At 40.9% G+C, this 27703-nt stretch overlaps 1 protein-coding gene across 5 annotated transcripts in view; it reads right to left on the bottom strand.

The window, feature by feature from the left end:
• The window catches only part of gabrg1 (gamma-aminobutyric acid type A receptor subunit gamma1), a 137951-nt gene that overhangs the window by 103048 nt on the left and 7200 nt on the right, over positions 1-27703 (bottom strand). For 2 of the 5 annotated variants that reach the window (XM_062981630.1, XM_062981631.1), the window contains exon 2: positions 596-26457. The exons of the other annotated variants lie outside the window; for them this stretch is intronic. In XM_062981630.1, the coding sequence (XP_062837700.1) occupies positions 8846-11203 (2358 nt within the window). In that variant the 5' untranslated portion in view covers positions 11204-26457 and the 3' untranslated portion in view covers positions 596-8845. Of the gene's footprint in view, positions 1-595; positions 26458-27703 lie in introns of those variants that run through there. 5 annotated transcript variants of the gene reach the window in all.

Genomic DNA, 27703 nt, shown 5'->3' with positions numbered 1-27703 from the left:
TAATTCTAAATTCTGAATAATAAACTTTTTCACTTTCATCAAGAGTTTCCATAATCTTAATTACTTCTGACATTTGTGACAACATTGAAAATATTACCAAATGACAAATGAATTGCTGACACAGACTGTACAGATGCTCATACAAGTAATCAAGATAACTGGGAACTACTGGGAATCCAGATCTGGGTGATGCTTGGGTTGATTATTTTGCACAATAATTGCTTGTAGTGTAGCTCAAGGGGTTCTCAAATTATGCTCTGCAGAGCCCTTGGGTCTCCACAAAGCATCCTGAGGGGCTTCATGTTTCCCTTCCCCTCCAAGATTTCCCTCCTCTTTCCTGCTCCTGTCTCCTCACCCCCAAAACTTTTTTCCCTCAGCTCTTTGCCTATTATTATTATTATTATTATTATTATTATTATTATTATTATTATTATTATTATATTGTATGACACAGCAAACAAGATAGACATGCTGGATTTCATATCACAAAATCACAAATCAAACACTTCCCAAGTGTCTAGGATTGTGTGATGTATTTTCGGATGATGCGTGCAGATCCCAGTAGGGTGGCCGTTTGCAGTTGGCAGATTGTAATTTTGTCAAAGTCTATTGTTTCCAAATGCCGGCTGAGATCTTTTGGCACGGCACCCAGTGTGCCCATCACCACCGGGACCACCTGCACTGGTTTCTGCCAGATTCTTTGAAGTTCAATCTTGAGGTCCTGATAGCGGTTGAGTTTTTCCTGTTGTTTTTCATCAATGCAACTGTCACCTGGGATGGCAACATCAATGATCCAAACCTTGTTCTTTATTATTATTATTATTATTATTATTATTATTATTATTATTATTATTATTATTATTATTATTATGTTGGGTGGCCATCTGTTGGGGTGCTTTGACTGTGCATTTTCTGAATGGCAGAAGGAGAATGGACTGGATGGCCCCTGAGGTCTTCCACAGAAATAGTGTTATGTTTATGTTGGTTAAAATTCTTCTTCATTTTAAATATTGTATTGTTTTTATTTTCTTTTTTGCACTACAAATGAGATATGTTCAGTGTGAAGAAATGAACTTTGTTCATTTTTTCTTTCTTTTTGTGTAAATAAGTTTTCATTTAGTTTTCAAAAAAGAGGAAAAAGAAGACCATCATAAATACAATCAAACATTATGATAGAAACACGCAAAAAGAAGTTGGCTTGCTCTTCCTCAATGCGGAGAAAGCCTTCAAAAAAGTTAATTGGAACTTTATAATAGAATTATTCAAAGAGCTGGATACTGGATATTACTTTATAAATACAATCAATAATTAATGGTCAAATGACTAAAGAAATCAGTTTACACAAAGGAACAAGGCAGGGTTGCCCCCTATCACCGCTGATCTTTATAATGACTATGGAAATCATGCTAGCAAGAATAAGGAAAAAATGAAGACCTAAAGGGACTAAGGATAAAAAAAGATAATTATAAAGTATGTATGTTTGCAGATGACATGGTATGTATAATTGAAAATCTGATAAACCAATGGAATCAATGGTGGAATGAACTAGAGACTTTTGGAGAGGTGGGGGGATTTAAAATTAACAAGGAAAAAACTAAAATGTTAACAGAAAACATACCAAAAGAAAAGAAAGAAGAACTAATGAAGAAGACAGGCATTGAGATTGTAAGAAAAGTAAAACACCTGGGAATAGAGATAACAACAAGCAACACACAGCTATTAAAAATAATTATGATGAGAAATGGAGAGAAATTAAGGAAAAAATGAAGCGGCGGGGAAATCTAAACCTCTCCCTCTTAGGCAGAATAGCCATAGTAAAAATGAAAATTCTAGCAGACGTACGTTACTTATTTCAGACAATACCAATAATAAGATCCAAAGTTACATTTAACAAGTGGGAGAAAGCTATTAAAAATTTATATGGAGCAATAAAAAAGCAAGAATAAAACACCTAAACCTAAAAGATGATAAAAGACTAGGGGGTCTGAGTCTACCAGACCTACAATTATATTATGAGGCTGCTGCTCTAACATGGATTAAGGACTGGATCTCACGGGACAAGAAAAAAAAATGACCCTGGAAGGGGAAGATCTAAGACGAGGATGGCACAACTACTTGTGGAAAGGAAAATCAACAATAGAAAAAAAAATCAGAAATCATGTGATAAGGGCCTCTTTAATCAAAATATGGGACAAATATAAAGACAGGTTATACACTAAAACCGCCATGTGGTTTTCACCTGGAGAGGCAAAGCATAGAAGAGAACTCCCCAGTGATAGGTGTATAACCTATAAACATTTATTAATAATTAGAGACCAAGAGGTAAAACTAAAATCACAAGAACAGATCAGAGAATTACACCCCACTATAAATTGGCTATGATATTGCCAAATAAATGAAGAATATAAGGAAGACCAGAAAGGATTTCAAATAGAAAAGACATTTTGGGATAAAATTTTGAAAATAGACAACAAATTAATAAAAATAATATACAAACAACTACTTACTTGGTCAACAGAGGAAGAACAAGTAAAAGAAGCTATGATAAAATGGGCCAGGGAAATAGGCCTTACAATTTGTATGAGACAGTGGAAGGAAATATGGACTAGAAAGCTCAAATATGCATATGCAGCAGAGATCAGAGAGAATTGGTACAAAATCTTTTATAAGTGGTACCTGACTCCAAACAAATTGCTAAGGCAAATCAGATGGAAAATGTTGGAAATGGGGAAGAAGTGTCGGCACATTCATGCACATGTGGTGGGAATGCAAAAAAGTGAAGAAATTCTGGTATGAGGTAAATAAATAAAGAGAAAATACTACAAAGACAGCTAGAATTTAAACAAGAATGCTTTTTTGCTAGGGATCTACGACATACAGTTAGATCAACATGCAGACAGGTTTTTATTTCATCTCACCACAGCAGCAAGAATAACTCTAGCCCAGTTATGGAAAACTAAAGATACCCACCACCAAAAAATGGATCACTAGACTTAATGAATATGCTAACGCAAAAACTGTTGCAAAACAGAACACCAACCAATAGAACGGATTAGAAAATATTGATAGACTACCTACACAAAGAAAAAATTACTATACATGTAAAACCTAAAGAGAGCCCCAAGGCGAAGCTAAATAAAGATATAGGAAACTATACAAAAAAGAGAGAGATGTTAAAAGACAAATAAAAGGAGACACTCAGGGGATCTGGAAGTAACAGATAAATATAGCAACTTTTCACTTACTATATGGATGGGTCTATGTCTATATTTTTGTGGTCATTATTATTTTCTTTTTTTCTTATACTTTTATCTTTTCTTTTCACTTTTTGTTTTATTTCGTTAACCCTTTACCTTTTTTCCACAATCTCCTCAAGACACATTGTTCACCTTCTTTTAATGTATTGGAAAAAAAATTAGATACCAGATGTAAGTGGAACAAAATTTGCTTACAAATCTTCCATAAAAATGATTTCAAAAAAAGAGGAAAAAACTCAAATAAGCTATTAAAAAGGGAAAAAGATGGAAACATCACGGAATATAGTGTTTAAGTTTCGGAGCTGTGTTAGTTAAATAGTTCTACACATGAATCTATTATATGGTCAAAGACATAGAGGGAGGGAGTATATTTATGCATATTCTTTAGTATAGGGAGGAAGTGAAGTAAAATAAAAAAGTTCCAACTATGACATCTTCTCTAACAAGAGTAACAGATTATCCTTCAGGATCCATGTTGATTTTTTTAATCTTCTTATATTGTCCCTTCTTTTTTTCTCTACTCTTCCAACTCTGCATAATATTCCTTCTTATTTCATCAATTAATTAATTTCTACCCTTGATGGCAGTTAATTATCTACATATCTTTAAGTTAATTTCTTTTGTCAGTAGATTAGTAGTATACATGTAAATATTTATTTTAATTATCTAACATTCACATAGGAGCTACTCATAAGAAATCTTCTTATATAAATGTATATATCTATATAGTATCACCCTTCTTGAAGTTATATACTTTTTCATATATAGAAACAAACATTTCTTGGAGCTCCACAAGAAACTTTTGTTTCAAAAATGGCTCTGTGGCTGAAAAAGTTTGATTACCTCTGAACTAAATCATTGGTATGGCCTTTGATTGGGGTTGTGGTAGCACACTGGGTTAAACTGCTAGCTGCATGATATCTGCTGACTGGAGGGTTGGCAGTTTGAAGCTGTGAGTTGTGAGTTGATTGATAGCTCTAGCTTCTGCCAAGCTAGCAGTTCGAAAGCATGCATTGAGAGCAGAGCAGTAGGTATTGCCTTGGTGGGAAGGTAAAAGGGTACTCCATGCAGACATGCAGGCAACACGATCAGAGATGTCTTCAGAGAACAGGCTCCTCAGTATGGAAAAATGGAACAAGAACACCTCTCCATGGCTGAAGTTAATCATCACCTCCAGACAACGGAGATGAAAAGCCTTTCCCTTTGTCTGTGTGTTGTTGTTGTTCACTGTATAATTAGACATTGAATGTTTGCCTCATATGTGTATACTATAATTTGCTCTGTGTTCCTTCGGGGAAATAAAGCGGAATACAAATAAAGTGTATATTTTCTGATCACGATCTGAATACCCTGATGTGTTCAGTTATTTTCGAATGCAACTAAAAACTGTTAAACAATGCCATCGCATAAACCTGTTAGCATAATATGAAGACGCACGAAACTTTGACATTATTTATCCCCCTAACCTCCATGCAGTTTGCTCCTCTGATTTCTATAATTTGCATCTTTCCCTGTAAATGATTAGCATGTTTTGAATTCTAGGTGGTTGGAGTGGGGAACACTAGAAAATTTCTTCATTAACTAACTAAACATATATGTTACCAAAGTTGTCTGCCATAATGTGCAGTGAGCTCAATAAACAGAGCAAAAATGTCCTTCTTTTTGATCTCCAGTAATGTCAGCTTAGGTACTAAACTTGGGTTTCACATGCACTGTAAATGTGAGTACCCAAATGAAGCTAATGAGCATGAATTTTAAAGGCTTCAGCTAAATGTGACATCCCAGTTTCAATAAACAAATTATATGGTTGAAATGACATTTGATTTTTACATAGCAGAAGATTATGACGCACAAGACCTAGGGCAGCATGTATATGTCCTTATATGATTAAATATTTAAGTGGCCAGCAGCCTTTGTGGATTAAGACGTTGAAAGTATTAGCAGAATAACTTCTCATGTATATGGCACTTTTTATAAATATTCATTACAAAACGTTCATCATTTTCGTAACGTGCCAGTACAATTCAATCTGATGGTTCCTTATTTACATATGACAATTTGTACCCACTCCAGCTGCACCTAGGAGGACGCTACCTTATGTGTTCCATTTGCATATAGATTCCTAATGGGTAAAAGCAGAGTATGTAAATTAAAGGTGGATCATAAAGAAAGTCAATACCACTCATCCTTTGAAACATATCAAATGGATGACATAAATGGTGATAGAGAAGTAATCGGTGCTTGTTGCTGTTATTGCCAAGCAGTCAGCCTTGATGTTTGATTAGATCAATTATATGCTTTCTTTCACTGCTGCTCACAATCAGTTCTGTTTCTATGAAAAACCAAAAATGTGCACAGGTTCTATTTGATGGAAAGGAATATCAGGAGCAATAATATCAGCCACTCCAATTGTTTCTATATTCCATGACAGACAAAACAATTCAATTTTCTGACTTCACAAAGACTATCAAGTTTTATTTGGCACAAACTCTCCCCCACACTCCATATTCTACCATGTGCAGAAATATTTGCCAAATGAAGCTACATTCCATGTATTTGATGAAGTGGTCTGGAGTGCATGAAAGATTATGCCAAGTTGTCATTTCCCCTGCAATAGGCTAATAAAATATACCCCTCAAAGACTGACAAGAGCATAAATAGTGCATGTTTTAAGTTTTCTGAAGGCTAAGGCAACATGATCCATGTATTGGCTACCTTTGAAATATTTCCAGAAGTTATAGTTGTACCAGTATGATCCACTAACTGATAACAGAAACAAAATATCACTAATGCTGCAAGATATGGACCGGTTTTCAATGATTTTTAGGCTAATTTCAAATGCCTGATTTTAGCCTTTAAAGCCCTGTATGGCTTTGGTTATCTATAGAACTATCCTTCTCTTTATGAAATTGTCCACTTCAGAGCTTGGAAGTAATCTGTTGTAAATAAATAGTTGTTTGTAATTAATTACTTTTGCAGTAACTGAGGTACAACTGTAACTCAGTAAAGGAAAAGTTCACTCTTTTTTTAGTAGTGAAAAGTTGCCAATATAACAAACACCAAGTCTAAGAAAAGAGAAAAGCATCTGTCTGAAATATTTTCAGGGTCTGCACTGAACAGAACTTTAACCCTAGTAATGTTTTGTTAAGAACACATGCAAGTGTAGTCCAACCAAAAAATTTCTCCACTCTCTGTTTTGAGTATAAAATAGTGCATAGGAGCACTCCAAAGCAGCCAATTCAGAACAGTTGAAAGGGATGCAATCTTTTCCTTTCCATCAGGTTCAGGTAAAAACAAACTATTGCAGTATTTCCTAGTTTGTATGGTCCTGCTCTCTTGGCCGTGCTCTGTTGTTTCTTGATCACATGAGCCCCAGTTTCCATCTGTGAAATGCTGGAGGGTATGACATTATATTTTTCCTCTCCTCTTCCTTCCTGGAACTACTTTTGCGCCAGTTTGTATTAATGGAGAAAAGCTTAGTACAAAGGAAGAAAGTGAGAGGAGAGAGAAACTGGGATATTTTAAAAGCAGTAGAAAAGTGAGACAGCAGAGAGTTTATTAGGACTCTCCTTGCAAAATCAGGACAGTTGAAAGGTATGCTTAGGCCCCTTCCATACAGATACGTAAAATTCACATTGAATTGGATTATATGGCAGTGTGGACTCAGATAACCCAGTTCAAAACATATATTGTGGATTATCTGCCTTGCTATTCCGGGTTATATAGCTGTGTGGAAGGGCCCTTTTTTTACAAGTAGATGCAGAAGTCACACTGATGGGATAACTAACCCAGCCTTGCTCCAAATGGAACGTGTACCTCCAATCTCTTTTCTCTGTCTCCTTTCCTCACTGCTGGCTTTTTGGTACATTTAACAAGTGCAACATTCTTGACTGCCAACATTGCATCTGCGACAAACAGATCAGCAGAGTTGTTCTGAATGGTCAGGGAACTTCTCTACACTGGTTCCCAGGGAGTCTCCTGATCGCGCGGTGACTCGATGTGGTGAGTTTACCCATCATTTTGCAAATAAAAGTTGCTCAAGTTCATTCCAACCTGAACGTCAGCTTGATAGTAGCTCCTACAAATGTATCTGAGGCATCTGTCTGTTCCATCCTGTTCAGCCTGATGACGCGGACAAGATTCTTGAAGCTGTGAGCACAACTACTTGTGCTCTAGATCCTTGCCCTTCCTGGCTTATCAAACTTGACAGTGGGGGTGGGGGGGGGGGTTGACTGAGTAGCTCTCAAAGATCATTAATGCCTTGCTGGACCAGGGACATTTACCATCTAATTGTAAAACCTATTCTAAAGAAATCATCCCTGGATCCAACTATACTAAATAACTACCAGCCTATTTCAAACTTCCCTTTTCTGGGCAAGGTTCTGAAGTGGGTGATTGCTTCCCAACTCCAGGGATTCTTGGGAGACACAGATTATCTTGATCCTTCACAGTCTGGTTTTAGGCCTGGTCACAGATTGGAGACAGCTTTGGTCGCCCTGGTGGATAACCTCTACAGAGAACTAAACAGGGGGAGTGTGACCCTATTGGTTCTCTTGGACATCTCAGCAGCTTTCAATACCATTGACCATGATATCCTTCTGCTTTGCAGTGGCTTCGCTCCTTCCTGGAAGATTGTACCCAGATGGTGATGCTGGGGGACATCTGCTCGGATCACTGTGGTGTCCTGCAAGGTTCCATTCTTTCTCCCATGTTTTTCATCATCTAAATGAAACTGCTGGGTGAGGTCATCCAGGGTTTTGGAGTTGGGTGTCATCTCTATGCAGATGACACCAACTCTACTACTTCTTTCCATCAAGTTCCAGGGAAGCTCCCTGGATCCTAAACCAGTTCCTGGCAGCTGTGATGGACTAGATGACAAGCTGAGACTTAATCCAGACAAGACAGAGGTCCTTCTGGTCAGTTGCAAGGTCAATTGGGGTATAGAGTGGCAACCTGTGCTTGATGGAGTTACACTCTCTCTGAGGACACAGGTCAGGAGACTGGAGGTTCTCTTGGACTCACCATGGATGCTTGAGGCTCGGATGTTAGCGGTGTCCGGGAGGGACTTCACACATTTAAAACTTGTGCACCAGCTACAACCGTACCTCAAAAAGCCTGACTTGTCTATGGTGGTCCATGACTTAGTTATATCCAGATTGGACCACTGTAATGCACTCTATGTGGGGCTGCCTTTGAAGAAGATTTGGAAACTGCAGCTAGTGCAAAGGTCAACTGCCAGATTACTAACTGGAGCTAGCTAATATAATAATAATAATAAAACTTTATTTATACCCCGCCACCATCTCCCCAACGGGGACTCGGGGCGGCTTACATGGGGCCATGCCCAGACACCATACAATATAACAAAATAAAACAACATATCATAACACAATATAACAGTGCAAAAATAATCATATACATTACAGCACAAATCAGAGAAAACAGTAAAAAACAGGGCGGGCCACATGAACACTTAATTAAAAACTCGGGAGAGAGAGACATAGGAATAGGGGGAAACAGGGAAATAAAATGGTGGAGCAGTCTAAAGGATAAAAACCAAGGGGAATGGCCAGAGCAATATATTACATTTACTCCCCAAAGGCACATCGGAAAAGCCATGTTTTTAGATCTTTCTTAAAGGCTAACAAGGTGGGGGCTTGCCTAATCTCAGTGGGCAATGAATTCCACAGTCGGGGGGCCACAGCAGAAAAAGCCCTCTCCCTCGTTCCCACAAGACGGGCCTGGGACAGAGGCAGTGGCGAAAGGAAGGCCTCCCCGGATGAACGAAGGGAACGAGCAGGTTTATGGTAGGAGATACGGTCCCTAAGGTAGGTGGGTCCCAAACCGTTTAGGGCTTTATAGATGATGGTCTGCACCTTGAATTGGGACCGGAAAGTGAACGGCAGCCAGTGGAGCTCTTTAAACAGGGGAGTAGATCGTTCCCTGTAGCTCGCCCCTGTTATTAATCTGGCAGCCGAGCGCTGGACCAATTGTAGTTTCCGGGCCGTCTTCACGGGAAGCCCCACGTAGAGCGCATTACAGTAGTCCAGTCTAGAGGTAACTAAGGCATGCACCACCGTGGTCAAGTCAGACTTCACGAGGTATGGTCGCAGTTGGCGCACAAGTTTGAGTTGTGCGAAAGCCCTCCCGGCCACCGCCGACACCTGAGCCTCAAGCGTCAACGCTGAATCCAGGAGGACCCCCAAACTGCGGACCTGTGATTTCAGGGGGAGTGCAACCCCGTCCAGCACAGGTTGCCACCCAATACCCCGATCAGATGGGCGACTGACCAGGAGGGCCTCTGTCTTGTCAGGATTGATCCTCAGCTTGTTCCTCCTCATCCAGTCCGCCACAGCGGCCAGGCACTGGTTCAGAATCCGAGGGGCTTCCTTGGAGTTAGATGGAAATGAGTAGTGGATTTGCGTGTCATCTGCGTAGAGATGGCAACACCCTCCAAAACTCCGGATGACCTCTCCCAACGGTTTCATGTAGATGTTAAATAGCATGGGGGATAAAATAGACCCTTGCGGGACCCCACAGGTCAATGGCCAGGGGTCCGAGCAGGTGTCCCCCAGCTTCACCATCTGGGAACGACCCTCCAGGAAGGACCGGAGCCACTGCAGAACCGTGCCACCGAGCCCCATCCCGGCGAGCCTCCCCAGAAGGATACCATGGTCGATGGTATCGAAAGCCGCTGAGATGTCCAAGAGAACCAGCAGGGTCACACTCCCCCTGTCCAGCTCCCTGCGGAGGTCATCCACCAAGGCGACCAGAGCCGTCTCGGTACTGTACCCAGGCCTGAAGCCAGACTGCGAGCGGTCCAGAAAATCAGTGTCATCGAGAAATTCCTGGAGCTGCGTGGCAACCACCCGCTCCAGAACCTTGCCCAAAAACGGGAGGTTGGAGATTGGTCTGTAGTTGTTACAAATAGATGGGTCAAGCGAAGGCTTTTTTAGTAGTGGTTTTACTACCGCCTGCTTAAAGTAGGATGGCACCGACCCCTGAACCAAAGAAGCATTTATTATGGTCACAAACCAATCCAACAACCCATCTTTGGCCAGCTTGACCAGCCAAGAGGGACAAGGATCCAGAGCGCAGGTGGTCGCCCTCACAGACCCAAGAATCCCCTCCACGTCATCAGGAAGAACAAGCCGGAAAGAATCCCATAAGATCGAACAGACAGGTACCTCGGTTACCTCCGCTGAGACCACAATTGAGCTGGAGTCTAGCTCAAGGCGTATCTGAGCAACTTTGCCTGCAAAGTGGTGCGCGAAATCGCTGCACCCAGTTGCCAAGTCATCGGGAAGCCCCTGGACCTCAGGAGGCCGCAGGAGCTCCCCCACAACTCGGAACAACTCCGATGGCCTGTTGGCTGCAGACGCTATGCGGGCAGTCGTGAAAACTTTCCTGGCTGCTCGCAGAGCCACGGAGTACGCCTTAATAGCGGCTTTAGCCCGTGCTTGGTCGGACACGTCCCGAGATTTCCTCCAGATGCACTCTAGTCCCCTCCTCCTACGCTTCATCACAGCCAACTCCTCGGTCAACCAAGGAGTCGACGCGACTCTACGCAGTGAGAGGGGACGTTCGGGAGCGATCGTGTCCAATGCCCTTGATAGCTCACTATTATAGCGATCAACCAGGACATCGACAGGATCGCCAGTCTCCAGGACAGGAAGATCCCCAAGAGACCTCAGAAGTCCATCCGGATCCATCAGTCTCCTGGGGCGGACCATCTTAATGGGTCCACCACCCCTGCGGAGGTTAGAAGGCACGGCGATACTTAAACAGATCAGATGATGGTCAGACCATGACAATGGAAGAATGTTTTGCTCTTCCACTCTGACTGTCCCACCGTCCACAACAAAAACAAGGTCCAAGGTGTGTCCTGCCTGATGTGTGGGCCCTGATATAACTTGAGACAGCCCCATGGTTGTCATGGCAACCATGAAATCCTGAGCTGCACCTGTCAATGTGGACTCGGCATGAATGTTAAAGTCTCCCAAAACTATCAGTTGTTGGGAGACAAGGGCCGCATTGGAGACCACTTCTGCTAGCTCGGACAGAGAGACTGCTGGGTCGCGGGGTGGACGGTACACCAACAGAATCCCCAAGCTGTCTCGGGCTCCCACCTTCAGGAAGACACACTCGAACCTCGGGGATTGTGGAACGGCGCATCTGATCAGGGCGATGGACTGCCGAAAGATCACCGCAACTCCTCCTCCCCGCCCCCCAACTCTGGCCTGTTGATGCACCCCGAAACCAGGAGGACACAGCTGGGTAAGATTCACACCTCCCAGCTCATCCAGCCATGTCTCGGTGATGCATGCCAGATCTGCCCTCTCATCCAGGATCAAATCCTGGATGACAGCTGTTTTACCATTGACAGATCTGGCGTTCAAAAGCAGGACCTTAAGGTTGGGGGGTCTGTCCTGAAGACTACCACACCTAATCCTCTCCAGGGTCGCAAAAACTCTGTTGCGCTTCTCCCTGGGTTGGTGGTGACTGTGCTTTCTCCTCCCCCATATCACCTCAATGGAGCCACCTCCAGTCAAGCCCTCCTCCCCCTGATGGAAAAACTGGGCGGAATTGCCAGTTGCCGGGACTAGTCAACTGTCCTGGAAAGGAAAGCCTCCAAAAGTGCTTGTTTGTTTACAAAAGGAGCTTCTCTCCATTATTGGGAGAGAGGCATCGATTGATTTGGCCTCATCATGAATAGTAAGCCGACTAGACAAGAGTGGAGACTTGTTGTGGGACTGGGGGGTAGAACAAGCATGACTTCGCAATGGGGAATCTTGAACATCCATACTCGGCCCGATGTCCAAGGGGCGAATTAGTGGGTCTACTAGCACCCTCCTAAGAGTGATGCCCCACTGTTGCAGTTTAGGCCCACACAAATACAATTTATCCCTTAATATTTTATCTTCCAAGCCGATGATAAGACACAGGGAGCGGTTCCAGGATTGGTACTCCCTACAAAGCCAGTCGATAGTCTTAATCTTCACTTCCGACCGGCTTATGGATAAAATTTGAGAGAGAGATATCTGGACCGCTCGCTTAGAAGTCCACCTGCCTCTATTCAATAATGAGTCTGAAACTTCCACTGCAACCTTATTTGTTCGTAAAAGATGTTGAGAATTGCAGGAAGTATCCAAAGGTTGTTCAACCAATTTAGAGGACAGCTCATTATTCGGCTTCTGCAGGGCATTGTTGGTATCCTTCCTATCCATCCTCCCCATGCTCATTCCCCTAGATAAGGCCCCACCCCCCTTTCTAGTTACTCCAAGGCCTGATCCGACGACTACCTTCTCCTCCTTAGGCTTAATTCCCCCACGGCCTTCCAGAGAGCTTAATTCCTTATTCATGTTAATGGGCCTGGTTGATATAGTTGTTATAATGTCCGTAGGAGAAGGATTTTTTACAATCAGGGAAATTCCTTTGAAGAGATGGTCAAGTTTCAAGTTCAGTATTTCCAGCTGTTGCAAGACGGTATTGAATGATTTTCCCAGCAGATCACATAGGTTTGCGAGTTCATTCTTCCCTGAAGTTTCCTTCCAACTCATTTCCTGTTACCTTCTCAGAGAACCTTCCTATAGTATACCACTCTACCACTCAATAGCCAATGCTGGGGAAAGCGAGGAGGGCAGTAGGCCAGCGCTGGGAAAAAGGGAGGGGGGCAGTAGGCAAGGAGTCCAGAGGCAGCAACAGGCAGACTGGCTGGAGATGTTTCTGGCCTCTTCTGCAGCACAACAGCAGGCCTCTCAGCCCTGCCAGGGCCTTGTGGACTCAGGCTTTATAGATGGTCCTTCCTAGGAAGTGCTGAGTCACACCCAGATGGAAAGGGCCTGGGGCTGCAGTCTACTCACAAGGAGTCCAGACATACCATGCTCCTGTTGCAGCAGCTCCACCATCTTCCAATAAGTTTTTGGGCTCAATTCAAGGTGCAGGCTGTTATCTATAAAGCCTTACACACTTCGGGTCCAACCTATCTTCATGACCACATCTCTTTCTATGAACCAGTGTAGGCTCTGAGATCGACAGGGGAGGCCCATCACCATCTTAAGCGAGGTTGGTGGGGATGAGAGAGAGGGCCTTTTCTGTGGTGGCTCCTCAGCTCTGGAATACCCTCCCAAAAGAGATTAAACTAGCCCCCCACCCTTCAATCTTTCAATTCAAACCTGAAAACATGGATGTTTAAACAGGCTTTTGACCTTGAGTAGGCTTAATGGGCCTATATGAAGTTGACACTTTGCACTTTATGAACTGATAGCTGTTAGTTTAACTACTGTTGTTTTAAGATAGTATTTTTTGATTTTAAGCTATATGTGTTGGAAGGGGTTGTTGTTATAATTTTACGTGACTTGTTTTATACTTTTGTATCGTTTTTACCTGTTGTATGTTATATGTGCACCCTAGAGTGCCTTGTAAGCTACCCCAAGTCCCTTCTGGGAGATGGCGGTAGGATATTTATTATTATTATTATTATTATTATTATTATTATTATTATTATTATTATTACCAAAACAGCCCTGCTACTAGATGGGTGCCCAGTCTTTACAGATACATTACATTTTTAAAAAATGTATATACACCGCATCCAGCTGTATTTTCCCCATGACTTGTGTTATTTCCTGAAGATGTAAGAAGTCCAGAAATGCACTGAGTTAAACATTCATGGAGAATTATAATATTTACCCAAGGAGCTAGAAACTGGAACTGAAGGAGGAAATATCATGGTGTCAGTTACAGGCATGAGATGTCACTTACTGGCAAAAGTAGGGGCAAGCTTGTTTTTCAGAAAACAATTTGAAGGAATCGTTTTCTCTGTGACTCTGCTCCTATAAGGCATAAGCTTGGCATCTGGGAAGATTGTAATAGGCATCAGTTGTCATTTCTAGAATCTACATAAAATTCAACCCACTAGTTAAAATGGAAACCCTAAGTCCAGGATTGCTGTGGCTTCTGATTTCATGGCTTTTTGCTACCTGATTTTGTAGCAACAGTGGAAGTAGGAAGAACTGTGGTGTCAAGTTAATTCAGAATGTCCTATTTTTTCAACTTCATAAGACACTTTGATGTATTTTGTAGCACACAATTGGTTCAGTGTTTCAATGAAACAAAACACTTATACACTGGATTTCCTTTGATCTACCTGTTCCACTTCATTCACTAGCACTTCATATACCTAAAAATTAAACAACTAATTTGCAAAATACACATCACCTCTACTCCTTAAAAAGCTACACAATGTGCACTATCTAAGCAACCATCTCTGTAAAACACAGAAAGTTAATGCAATTTCTAAAATTATATTTAAAAACTCAACAGTGCATTTAACTCAAAGCAGAACAGCAACAAAGCCTTAATTGTTCCTTTTAAATACCAAGGCAAATTAGTTGCATTCCTTCTGCTACGACCTGGGAAATTTTATTCAGCTATTTCTTGTTATTGTTGTTGCGCAATCCTTTCCCTTTAATTCATGACACTGCTCCTCCTCCTTCTCCATAGAGGTATGATTACAATCCTTTTCCATACCAAAATAATATCCTTATGGGTTCTTAGCAAGGCAAAAACGGATGTGATGTCTAGTGTTCTCCACTGAGAACCCGAAGACCAGCATCTCAGGGTTGTTTAGTGAGGGAAAAGATGTGGGGTGACATCAGACAAATGTGAAAAATGATCCTTGATATGGAAAAAAGTGTGTATCTTTCATATGACTGGGGTTGCCCAACTGATGCTGAATCAAAAGAAATTCAGGAGAGATCAAAAGAAGTACTTCATTCAATATAAGTTGGAACAGGTACATTTTAAAAGTATAATTCCAGCCAAATATATAATATATGCTAGCTTGGGAACCCAGTTTATTGTCTATGGGGGTCACAGTTTCTCTGGATGTAGGTGAACTATAGCTCCCAAAATCAAGGTACATTCCCACTAACACCTGCAGTAGCTTCTCTGTGCCAAGTTTGGTCCATTGTCAGTGGGGGTGGGGGTGGGTTACAGTATCAGTGAAGGTACTGGAAGTCCTGTCATCAATGGCAAGTTTGGTCTAGATCCATCATTGGTTGGATTAACATTGCTCCCTGGATGTAGGTCAAGTACAACTCCTGTAAATCATGGTAGAAACTTCTTGTTTAGTTGCTGATCAACTTCTTTGTTAACTATATGCAATAGGAAAAGGTAGGAAAGGGTTAAGGGAGAGGCAATGAGGGAGTCATGCAAATTAAGGAACCCTAGGATGTCCATTCTGGAGGAAAAACAGAACATCTAGGATGAAACTGTCCCTGTATGAAAGCCTTCACTTGTGTGGGGGACAGAATGATGCTGGTGAAGGACAGTGGCAGGTTTGGCTGCATGTTCAGGGTGCTCACTATAACCTGCATGTCAGTGGCAGGAAGGCCATTGGTGTCTCCTGCTCAGTGGGAACTATAGCTGTATGTGGAGGCAGGAGGCTGCCTGTGTAAGTGGACACCTCCGTCACATACACACATACACATTTTTCACTTTTATTATATGTATAGTTATAGTTATAGATCTAAAAGCTTTGGATAGCTTAGGGAAGGCTGAACAACCCTTTTGCTGTCTGTGTTCCTGTTGAGAAGATTTCACTTCACTTTCTGTCCCTGTGATAATTAGATTTTGAAAATAAATGTCTTGTGGAAATAAGGACTGACGATAAAACTTCGGTGCACATACCTTTTCCCCATGATAACTCTTTCAGGAGTAAAATTCCCTTTTGAGAGGTAGATTTTTTTTCACTTCCTGTTGTCTCATCCCCCTTTGTAACTATGAGTCATTTGTAAGTTGGATGTTTGTAACTCGGGGACTGCCTGTAGGGGTAGTTACTAGTTATGATGCGTGTGTATTCTCTCCAGAAACAACATGTCTTTGAGTATCAGCTGCTGAAGCAAAAATGTGAAAAAGTATTGTTGCACTCATGCCCTACTGGCATACCTATCATGGTAACTGGCTGACCACTGTGGGCATAGGGGGCTCAAATAGATAAGCCTTTGACCTGATCCAGCATGACACTTTTTATGTTCTTATGCCAAAGCTGTGCAGGCATTGTTCATTTGTCTTTGATCATATGCTGAAGCTTGGATAGCTTGGGAAAGTGACTGAACAGATTCATGATGAATCGGGATATAAGTGGTTAGCAGTACACACTACTCTAAGCAACCCATAGCATTCTTCCCTTGCTTTCTCATTTCCCAGGCTCCTGACCGGAGCTGAGCAGTATGAGACAAGAAAATGCCAGCACAAGTAGAATGAGTAGTAAGAGGTGGACTGCATTGCCTTAAGCCATTTACTTTATTTCTCTAATACTTTCATTTTTAACCACAATATCCACTATCAATTACAAAATTATTTTCCTGAAAAAAGAAAAGAAAATAAGGCCACAATCTGGTAGAATTACTTCAGTTCTCAGAATATTTCGGGAAAACCCAATGTCTTTTAAGGACCTCATCACACTAGAGCTTCAATACACTTTAAATCCACTTAAGGAAGGGGACTTTAAACAGCTCAGCCAAACAGGTCCTGGGCCTCACCAACTATAAACCCCAGAATAGATCTTAGCACAGGATTTGATGCTGTAAATAGAGAAAAGTTATGGAAGAAATTAACTGATCTCAATATGGAACCCAGGGTGCTGGCACTGATCAAAGCACTTTACACAAACACCTACCTGAAAGTGTGATTTGGGACGCAAGGAGCCATGACAAACAGTGTAGAAATGGGTCAAGACAAGGGTGTATTAGCACCACTGTTATTTAGCCCATATGTAAATGATCTCCCCGAACAGCTGAAGGACCCAGAGGTACATATACCGAATATGACAATAAAATCATGTCATCAGCATATAGCAAGATGTTAATCTTGTTATATGCTGATGACATGATTTTATTGTCATATTCGCAAGCTGGGCTACGTAGGTTGCTGAAAATATTTAATTCTTATTGTCATAACAACACTCTAATTATTAATAAATCAAAGTAAAAATAATGGTATTTGGCAAATGACGTAACGGACATAGATGGCTTCTGGATGGTGAACCAATAGAGCAAGTCTGCACTTTTACGTACCTGGGAATTGTTTTTTCTGAGACTGGCTCTTGGTTCCCACATTATCAAAGATGCTCAGTCAGAGCAAGAGCACGTGCAAATGTACTGCTTAAATTAACAAATCATAGCCAACAAATCATTGCCATCCAGAATCTTTAGGCCCACTCCTTAAAGTATATAAGGCTAAGGTTACCCCCATGCTCTTATATGGAGCTGAAGTTTGGGGTCTAAACCAGGTACCATTGTTAGAGCAAGCACAATCATAGCACCTGCAAAGTTTTCTGGGAGTGGACAAAATGACCCCAGCTGCCACAGTAAGAGCAGAACTTGGAGTATATACAGTTGATGGCTTATCCAAAATTAGGGCCTACAACTATTGAGTAAAATTGAATGCTATGGCAAATGACAGACTACCAAAACTGTGCCTGTTAGAGCAGATAGAAAATCAACATCAGATCTCTTTGATAGTTCAATTGACAAAACACATTAGGAATTGTGGACACCTGATTCTGTATCCAAATCTCCTAGAAGAACTGGAGCCAAAAATGGTTGCTCAACAAACGCTGGATATAGAAGCCCAGAAAGACATTGCTGCCCTCAGTAAAGCTGGCTCATTGAAATGGATAAGCCATTTTAAACATACTTTCCAAACTGCCCAATACCTAAAGATTGAAATGCCTGAACACCTCAGGAGAGTATTTGCTAGAACTAGATTTGATCAGCTAGATACAATGGTCAGACATGAAAGGTTTAATCAAGTTCCATACAATGAACGATTTTGTATCTGTGAAGCATCAGAGGTAGAAGATATCACACATGTACCGTTCAGCTGAAACTTGTATAAGAAAGAGAAACCAATACCTCAGGCCATACAATATACACAAAACACACTGGGATCCTTATATGAAAACTACATTTTTATTGGCCAGCCAAAATGCTAAAATAACATACAAAGCAGCCCTTTGCCTATTTAAAGCAACTCAGCTGACAACCGCATATCTGGAATCGATTGGGGTAAACTGTAAATGTGATGCAGAAATTCGATCTAGATCGGGACCTTGTTAACAGCTTATTTTAACTTCTGTTGTACTGTTGGTTGTATGTCGTATGTCTATGTGCTAAATGATTTGATATGGCCGATGGGCTAATCAATAAAACGTGTTACAAACCCCAGAATTCTGCAGGAGGCAGAAACCAGATTTAAAGTGGATTTATGCTCTAGTGTGATAGTCAATTGTTAGATTAGCAATTCCTAAATTTGGCAAATTTAAATCTACCAGATGTTCCTAGTACAGGATGCCCCTTCAAATTATGGAGACTTTTAGGATGCTTTTGGTATGCAGATCCCATCACCGCTGCCTGCATTGCTAGTAGTCAGAGATGATAGGCACTCCAGCCAATGGCATGTGAAGGGACACATATTCCCTGTTTTAAGTATAAAATTGATTCTTACAGTTTCATTGCTTTAACAATGGCTGAATCATGTGTATACCACTATTTATTTAAAGAAAAATTAGAAACGCCTTTTCTATCTCTTCACAACGCCTCTTCCATTACATTTTTCTTCCTTTCTGCCTAATTAGCACTGTGAAATACTCTCAGCTTCAAGGCAGTAATGGCGTGTAGTGTTTTCTGTATTTTGCTAGACTCCAGTGTTTTTTTAAAAAATACACTAAAAAGCAAATCAATGATCTTCTATTTCTCAATCTAAACTCTTTCAGATGTTTCAAATGTTAGCAACCAGAAGCTCTAGCCAGAATGGTCTATGGTTAGAAACTGTGGCCTCTTCCACAGAGTTGAATAAAATCCCACATTTTCTGCTTTGAAGTGGAATATATGGCAGTGTGGATTTAGATAACCCAGTTCAAAGCAGCTATTGTGGGATTTTCTGCCTTGATATTCTGGGTTATATGGCTGTGTGGAAGGGCCCTAAGTGTCACTGTTCAAAACATAACAAGGACCTAAGGATGAAAACAAATGATATAAAGCGGTACAATGTTTGCCCTGTAACTCAGCTTTGGAAATAACTCACTTTAAATGTTTAGTTACTCACAATTAATCTATTTTTCAACAACTAGGCCAAAACTTAATTATATTACAATTGTAATTTTTTTGAGGAATAACTCATCTCTTTCCACCATGCAACCATTTCAGTTACCACTATCATTCGGAGGATATGGGGATAAGTTTGTAGCATTCAGATTGTTTTAAAAATTGAGGATTTTAACTCTTGAGAAATGATGGAAAGCTTTTTGGCCCCTTCAACACAGCTGAATAAAATTCCACATTATCTGCTTTGAACTGGATTATATGACCCAATTCAAAACAGATATTGTGGATTATCTGCCTTGATATTCTGGAATATATGGTTTGGGGAAGGGCCCTCGGATTATAATCGCAATGGTAGCCTTTTGAGTCTTAGTATCATAACTCTAATGTATGACTTTTTAAAAGCCATTTCACAAGCTCTTCCTTTCACAAGCTAACCCAGTCTACCAATTATGTTTCTTGAAACCAAGCTTTTAGAAACTAGGCCAAATATTCTACATTTTCCTTGTATTTATGATAGGAAATGATTGTCATTGCTTAGGGTTTTTCCCACTTCTTCTTTAACAGCTAGGTCATCAAACTTGTGGCAGCTTGATGGATACAGCAGGTGCAACATCTCTTCTGAATCACTGCAGCTGTGAAGTACATCTCCAAATGACATTAAACATTTTCTTCTCCCCATGATCATCTCAGTATAATTAACTAAATTTCCAGCAAGTTCCTCACTTGAAAGAAGGGTTCCAGTGTTTTTAGTGAAATTATTTCCAGCACATCAAAAAATATATATTCACAAATACAAACTGTCTTATCAGAAGCAGCTCTCTGACTTTCAAAATTCTTTACAGAGGCAAGTTACCTCAGCTAAAAGGGAAGGAAATGACTACATGCATTCATTTTAGTTGACACACAGAACAAACTTCAAAGTAAATTAATTTCCCTTGAACAATTAAAAGCAAATCAGATAATTAGTTTAGATCAAAACTGAAACATTTCATGAAGAACGGTCCTATGTAATAAGAGAAAGAGCAACCGGTGGCACAGCGGGTTAAAGCGCTGAGCTGGTAAACTTGTTGATCGAAAGGTCAGCAGTTCAAATCCAAGGAGCGGGGTGAGCTCCCACTGTTAGCCCCAGCTTCTGCCAACCTAGTAGTTCAAAAACATGCAAATGTGAGATCATTAGGTACCACTTCAGTGGGAAGGTAATGGCACTCTATGCAGTCATGCCGGCCACATGACCTTGGAGGCGTCTATGGACAATGCCGACTCTTCAGCTTAGAAATGGAGATAAGCACCAACCCCCAGAGTAGGGCTCGACTAGACTTAATATCAGGAGAAAACCTTTATCTTTACCTTAATAAGAGAAGGGGAGTTGGTCGTTTTCGCTGGAGCCATTTCTGTTAAATATAGGCATTTGCAAAGTTTTAGTTATGCTGAATTCTCCCTCAGAATGGAAAGGAAACCAATTTCTTACTATAACCTAAGCAAAACGTATTTTAAATTCAGGTATTTTGCTCCATTCTTTGTATAATAGCACTCCTAGCAAACAATTTCTCTTCTCAATTTCCAAAAAGCTGTAGAATACCCAGGGATGGGTGAAATTCGACTGACAATTTGTCAATCCTATCAAAAATCTATTCTTAATTTCATAAAAAAACCTTCCTCCTGAATTTCCTTTGAATTTATGATGGGATTTTCATAGCAATGCCAACTATATATTGATCAAAGTGTGCTTTTAGGCACACAGAAAGATTTACATGATTGCAGCAGTGCCTCTTACTCCTACTATTAGAACCATCTATCAAGGCAGCTCCTCACAGTGCAATGCAGTTTGGGAATTATGAATTGACCTGCAGAGCTCAGACATGTACTGGAATAATGTCATATGTTTAGATGCACTCTCCTTTATTATAACACTCATAATACTGGCTTGTGTATACAGCATGTGTAAAAAATTAGTCTGCTAGTTGGCTATTAGTTTTTTTATTGTGTCAAAAGCAACTTGAAATCGCTTCTGGTATGAGAGAATTGGCCATCTACAGAGACATTGCCCAGGGGATGACTGGATGTGTTACAGGGAGGCTTCTCTCATGTTCCCATAAGCTAGAGCTGACAGACAGAAGCTCTTCCTGTCTCGCGAATTCAAACCAGCAACCTTCAGGTCAGCAACCCAACCTTCAGGTCAGCAGTTCACAAGGGTTTAACCCATTGCACCACCGCGGCTCCCTTGGCTATTAGTGAACTGATATAAGGAAACACTTGGGGGTTTTTTCTGGGTGAGACACAAATCCCAGTGTCTTGGTGGCAGGGAGATTCTGGGCGGCATAGTTTTAAAGAAAGTAACACTTTCAAATTCCAATCTATTTTTTCATGCTTAAATCTGATTTTATATTGTATGTGATGCCCAGGTATGCTGCAATTTGCAGGTACTTCTCAGATCCAAAACATTACATTAGTGGCTTATAGGGGCCACACAGCAGGATAAACCACTAAGCTGAAGAAAATCCTGACAATCGAAAGGTTGGAAGTTCAAGCCCAGGTCAGAGTGAGTCAGGCCCAGGTCAGCCCCAGCTTCTTGCCCACCTAGCAGATTGAACAAAGAAATGTGAGTAGATAAATAGGTACTTGGATCCATCCAAGTCCTGTGTCAGACAGGACTGCATACACTATGCAGCCTTTCAAATCAGGGCATTTCAACCATGTCCCAGGGCCCTTCCAAACAGGCCCTATATCTCAGGATCTGATCCCAGGTTTTTCATTTATCCCAGATTATGTGACAGTACTGACTCATATAGTCCAGTTTAAAGCAGAAAACCTGGGATCAGATCTTTGGATATAAAGATTTCTGTCTTGATATTCTGGGTTATATGGCTGTTTTACTCAGAATATCAAGGCAGATAATCCACAATATCTGCTTTGAACTGAATTATCTGAGCCCACACTAGCATATAAGCCACTTAAATGTGGATTTTATACAATTGTGTGGAAGGGGCTGGAGACAGTATATTTATGTTGTCAGCAGTAGTTTATGAATGGGCATTACAATAACAAGATTACTATCCATTGTACCTCCTATGTTTTATTTCTCTCTGATCGCAATAATCACCCCTCCTTTATGTACCTGATGTGTTTTAGCAAATGTTGTTAACTTCATTGGGACTCAAACCTGCTATTCCAGAATGGTTTCAATGTTATTTCCTTAGCACCATTTTAATTTCTGTCTAGTCTATCTCTCTCCTCACTAAACTATACTTACAGTTTGGACCAAAATCACCTGGGATAAAAGCCCTCACTGGAGTGTCTCGTTTTCCTTCCCATTTCTCTATTACAGGTAGCCCCCAAGTTATGAAAAGGTTCTGGAGGTTTGTTTTCAACTTGAATGTGTATGCAAATCAGAACAAGTAAATTTTAAAGTGTAACTCCACCCACCCCCCACCCCCACCCCCACACTGTAGCTTTGGATAGCACAGGGAAGGGTTAACATCCCTGTGGTATTTGTTTTGCTGTCGGTACCTCTGCTCAGAAGATTTCACCTCACTTTCTGTCCCTGTGATAATTAGATTTTGAAAAAATTTGCTTGTTGTGGAAACAAGGACTGGTGAGAAAGTTTCAGTGGAGAACACCTTTTTCCCATGATAACTCTTCCAGGAGTGAATATTCCCTTCCTAGGGGTTGATTTCTTTTCATGTCCTGTTATCTCATCCCCGTTTGTAACTATGAGTCATTTGTAAGTCGGATGCTTGTAATTTGCGAACTGCCTGTACTGAAATCTTTAATCCTGCTAAGGGTGTATGCATTATTTGTAAACCATGGTATTCTTCTGGGTCAGCTTTTTGGGATGGTTCTCGGGGACATGATTTTGCTGTGGTTCTGGTCCTTCCTGGAGGGCAGCTCCCAGTTGGTGAAACTTGAAGGCACCTGCTTGGACCCTTGGCCATTTTATCCTTTTATCTTTAGTGGTTGATGTTGTATCATTACCCATTTTTCTGATTTTATGTGTTTTATTGTATTTAAAATGTTAAATTGTTTATTTTATTTGATGTCATCATTGTTTTTGTTTTGATATTTGTTGTGTTTTATTCTGCTTTTGTTTTGAGCATTGCCCCATGTTAGCCACCCCAAGTCCCTTCAGGGAGATGGTGGCGGGATAGAAAAATAAACTATTGTTGTTGTTGTTGTTGTTGTTGTTATTATTATTATTATTAGCCATTGACCTATGGGGTCCTGCAAGGTTCTATTCTGTCCCCCATGCTTTTTAACATCTACATGAAAGCGCTGGATGAAGTCATCCAGAGTTTAGGGTTCAGTGCCACCTCTACGCAGATGAGACTCAATTCTACTACTCCTTTCCACCGAAATCCAAGGAAGCCTCTTGGATACTGGACCAGTGTCTGGCCGTTGTGATGGGCTGGATGAGGGCGAACAAGCTGAAGCTCAATCCTGACAAGACAGAGGTCCTCCAGATCTGTCGTACGTCAGATCAGGGTATAGGTGGCAACCTGTGCTCGATGAGGTCGCATTCCCCCTGAAGACACAGGTCTGCAGTTTAGGGGTCCTCCTGGATTCAGCATTGATGCTTGATGCGCATGTGACGGTAGTGGCTGGGAGGGCCTTTGCAAATTAAAACTTGTGCGCCTGCTGCACCTGTACCTCGTCTGACTTGGCCATAGTGGTCCATGCCTTAGTTACCTCTAGATTGGACTATTACAATGCGCTCTACATGGGGCTGCCCTTGAAGATGGCCCAGATTGCTCCAGCGTTCGGCAGCCAGACTACTAACCAAAACAGTCAATCCTCCTGTTTAAGGAGCTTCATTGGCTGCCAATTACCTACAAAACTCTAAACGGTTCGGGACCTGCCTATATTCATGATAGCATTTCCTCCTACAAACCTACACAATCTCTTCGATCTTCTGGGGAGATCCTCCTCTCTCTTCTGCTTCTGTCACAAGCACAGCTTGTGGGGACGAGGGAGAGGGCCTTCTCCGTGGTGGTCCCTCAGCTCTGAAACTCTCTCCCCAGGGAGATTAGGCAAGCACCCTCCTTGTCAGCCTTCAGGAAAAATCTAAAAATTTGGCTTTTTCAGTGTGCCTTTGAAGTCTGATTAATGAATCCCCCTCAATAACAATCACAATGTCTGATGTATCTTATTCTGCTCCATCAGCCAGAAATAACTTTATCTTTCACTCCTAGCCCTCTCTTAAACACAGCACTTTACCCATCTGCCTCACCCATTGGGTTTACAACTTACACTCTTGCACTTTGGCTCAGCTCGTTCTTGTAACCTTGGTTTTGTTTTTAAGTTATGTTTTATTATGTTCTCTTTTTTTGCTATTTTGTGTTTACGTGGGCTTGGCCCCATGCTAGCCACCCCAAGTCACTTCCAGGAGATGGAGGTGGGGTACAAAAATAAAGTTAAGAACTTGTTCATATAGCATAATGTTTGGAGAAACAAAAAGTGAAGGTTTTTGTAGCACTGACCTCTGCCATATGTACATGCAAATATTAAGAACTCATAGCTTCTCCCTCATGAGGAGACACTTTACTTCTAAGAACACATCTGAATCCTCAATAAATCGTTTACTCTGAAGAGTCTACTCTCTGCCATCTAATAGCCTAGTGACAAATTGTTATCCAATCATGCAGGGCTCATCTGCATGGTCACTGCTGCTTTGGACTGGCCCTGGATTCAACAGTTGTTTACATGCTTTGCAACTTTTGTCTAGTCAGGCTGAGCCTGGTTTGGCCTCTCTGGACTCTCAACCTTACCTGGACTGTTGTCACTGTTGTTGTGGCAGCTGATGCAGAGCTCCAGAGAGCTCCTGGTCACTACCAGGCACCTTTACTGCAAAGGCACTTGCATAACTAAGGAGAAAGAGGGGATCCCCTATCTTTTCCTTGATCACACGGTCACCTTTTGACATCAGCAAAAGCATTCAGAGATGGTTAGGAGCTTTCTGGAGCTCTAAGTCATCTGCCACTGTGACAGAGACAGCATGGTCCCAATTTGTCTGCATTTTCCTGTACTCTACAGATCTGGGAAAAGGGTGTGGTGGCACCTGACTGTGTGGAACTAGTTCTAATTAGAGCTAGTCCAGTTCTCCACACTTCCCTAATGTGCGAGGCATTCCTTGGCTTCTATCATGAGGTAAAACTGAGTTAATTCATTTCACAATGCATTACCAACCAGATGTCCTTGAGTCTCATTTGGATACACAGGAGTGACTTCTGATTGGACCCAGGGCATAGGACCAGTGTAGACAAGCCTATAATAAAGTCTAACAGGTTATAGGTAGATTTTAATTAATTAACAGTACTTAGTGCATTAGCAAAATAATCTTGAAATGCCCACCTTCAGGGCCCTTTCAGTATTCATAGTGTCTAGCTTTCTTAGTCATGGCACTATAGTGAGGCAGATAGGTATAAATCTCTCTCTGTGTAGGCCATGAAAGCAATAATAAATGTGTAATTCTTCAAAGGGAAAAAATCAGCATGACCACATTTTTAGAAATGCCCTTCTGTTTATCTGACACCTTGCTTTACCTCTCCTCCATTCAAATTAAGCCCACAAAAAACTGAGCTAGGGAAAGAAAAAATGTCATACACATCTCTTTAATCTGATAGAAACACTGTATCCTCAGTTCATACCTCCAGTGTTTTTCACTGTGCAATATATTGGACAAATGTTTTAAAATGACTGCTTGCTACTTAATAGCAAGGTCTCAGCAAATGGAGGACATCATTCATAACTAACAATATTTACCAAAATGTAACAACTGTGCTAAATTTTGCTTGTTTTGTACAAGTTGAGTATCACACCTTATACACAAAGTCTGGTGGTAATTTTACATACAAATTGTGCATGAAACAAAGCTTACACATATTGAACCATCAAAAAGCAAAAATATCATTGCATTATAAAACATATTTTGTGACTTCTAGTCATTTCCAACTAATGGTTTTCTTGGCAAGATCTGTTTAGAGATGATTTGCCTTTCTCGTAGGCTGTAAACATGCAACTTGCCCAAGATTTAGACCCTGGTCTTCAGAGTCCTAGCCCAATGCTGAAACCACTTCACCATGCCGGCAATTGTTCTAAAAATAATTACAAAAAACAATTCAATTAACTAATGAACATTTTTTCCATTCCAAGCCAAATGTATATTTGTGTGCTTCATTATGTATTTCCCTGTGTTTAATAGCCTGCTATCACTCTTCATAAGAACAGCACAGCACCTTTGAATATTGCTTATCTAAGAAAACTCTGTAACTCATGGGTCACCATAAGTCAACTTTACATTTTTTAAAACATTTGGAAGTTGATGCTTTCCTTTTCCTGGCCACTTCAAATGAATTATCCCGAATATAGTTTTAAAACTGTCTTCCAAAACAATCAATTGCTGGGCAGTTCATTAGGAATTCCTCCATAAAACGATCAGTAATGCTGACTAAGTTATTTGGAGTGAGCATGAATGCAAGCTACAAATCCTTCCCAGTGATGTCTACCTGCAAGAAAACATTAGATAAATTCTTACTTTATATTAGACAACTATAAGCCTCAATAGACATGTACCATATGAAAAGTGATCATTTACATGCCCCAGATACACTTTGCAATGGACAGATGCATTTAGAAAACACATGCAAAGTCTAGTTGACTTAAATAAATGTGAGGAGCATTTTCTGAAATGGAAAAGATTGAATAACATTGTAGTAATTAATCTTCTTAGTTAAGATTTTGGTAACAGTGCTCTCTCAATGTTTTTGAACTGATAACGCAGTTAAGTCTATTGGCAATTTTAAGCCAAAACACAGGAAAATTCACTGTTGCCCAACCCTGCCCCAAATTATGTATATCTGTTCATCACTGAGAATAGTGTTTAGTTATATTAGTATATTGGAACAAATAAAATATGGAAATTCTGTGTTTGGAAATGAGAGATAATCTTACACAACTGTTTTGGAACAGCAAGGGCAATCTTCTTAAGGCACAGAAAGAAATCAAGATATTGGGATAATGGAGGATTTTCTTCTTCATCATCTCCTATACTGAACATTAGCTTGTATAGAATAGCAAAGATGGCTGTCCTAGTAAAATCCAATTGCATGTTATCTTCTTCGTAATGTCCATTGATTGGGTTAGGTATGGTGCATTTTTAAGACATGCTAGTTTAATACTTTGAAGTCATAATATCATGGTTGGCCAATTTCCAGCTGGCCCATCACATCATGCTGTCTGAGACATGTAGCACCCTTCACCAGATATGCAAACGACAATGTGGTTGCCTGTCTCATTTTCCTACAACAATAATGGCAACACAAAGCTGCCTGACACATCTGA

Source organism: Anolis carolinensis, chromosome 5 (assembly GCF_035594765.1).
Source record: "Anolis carolinensis isolate JA03-04 chromosome 5, rAnoCar3.1.pri, whole genome shotgun sequence".
Lineage (NCBI taxonomy): Eukaryota > Metazoa > Chordata > Lepidosauria > Squamata > Dactyloidae > Anolis > Anolis carolinensis.
Note: the sequence above shows the minus strand (reverse complement) of the source record. Positions and strands in the feature narration are given on the sequence as shown.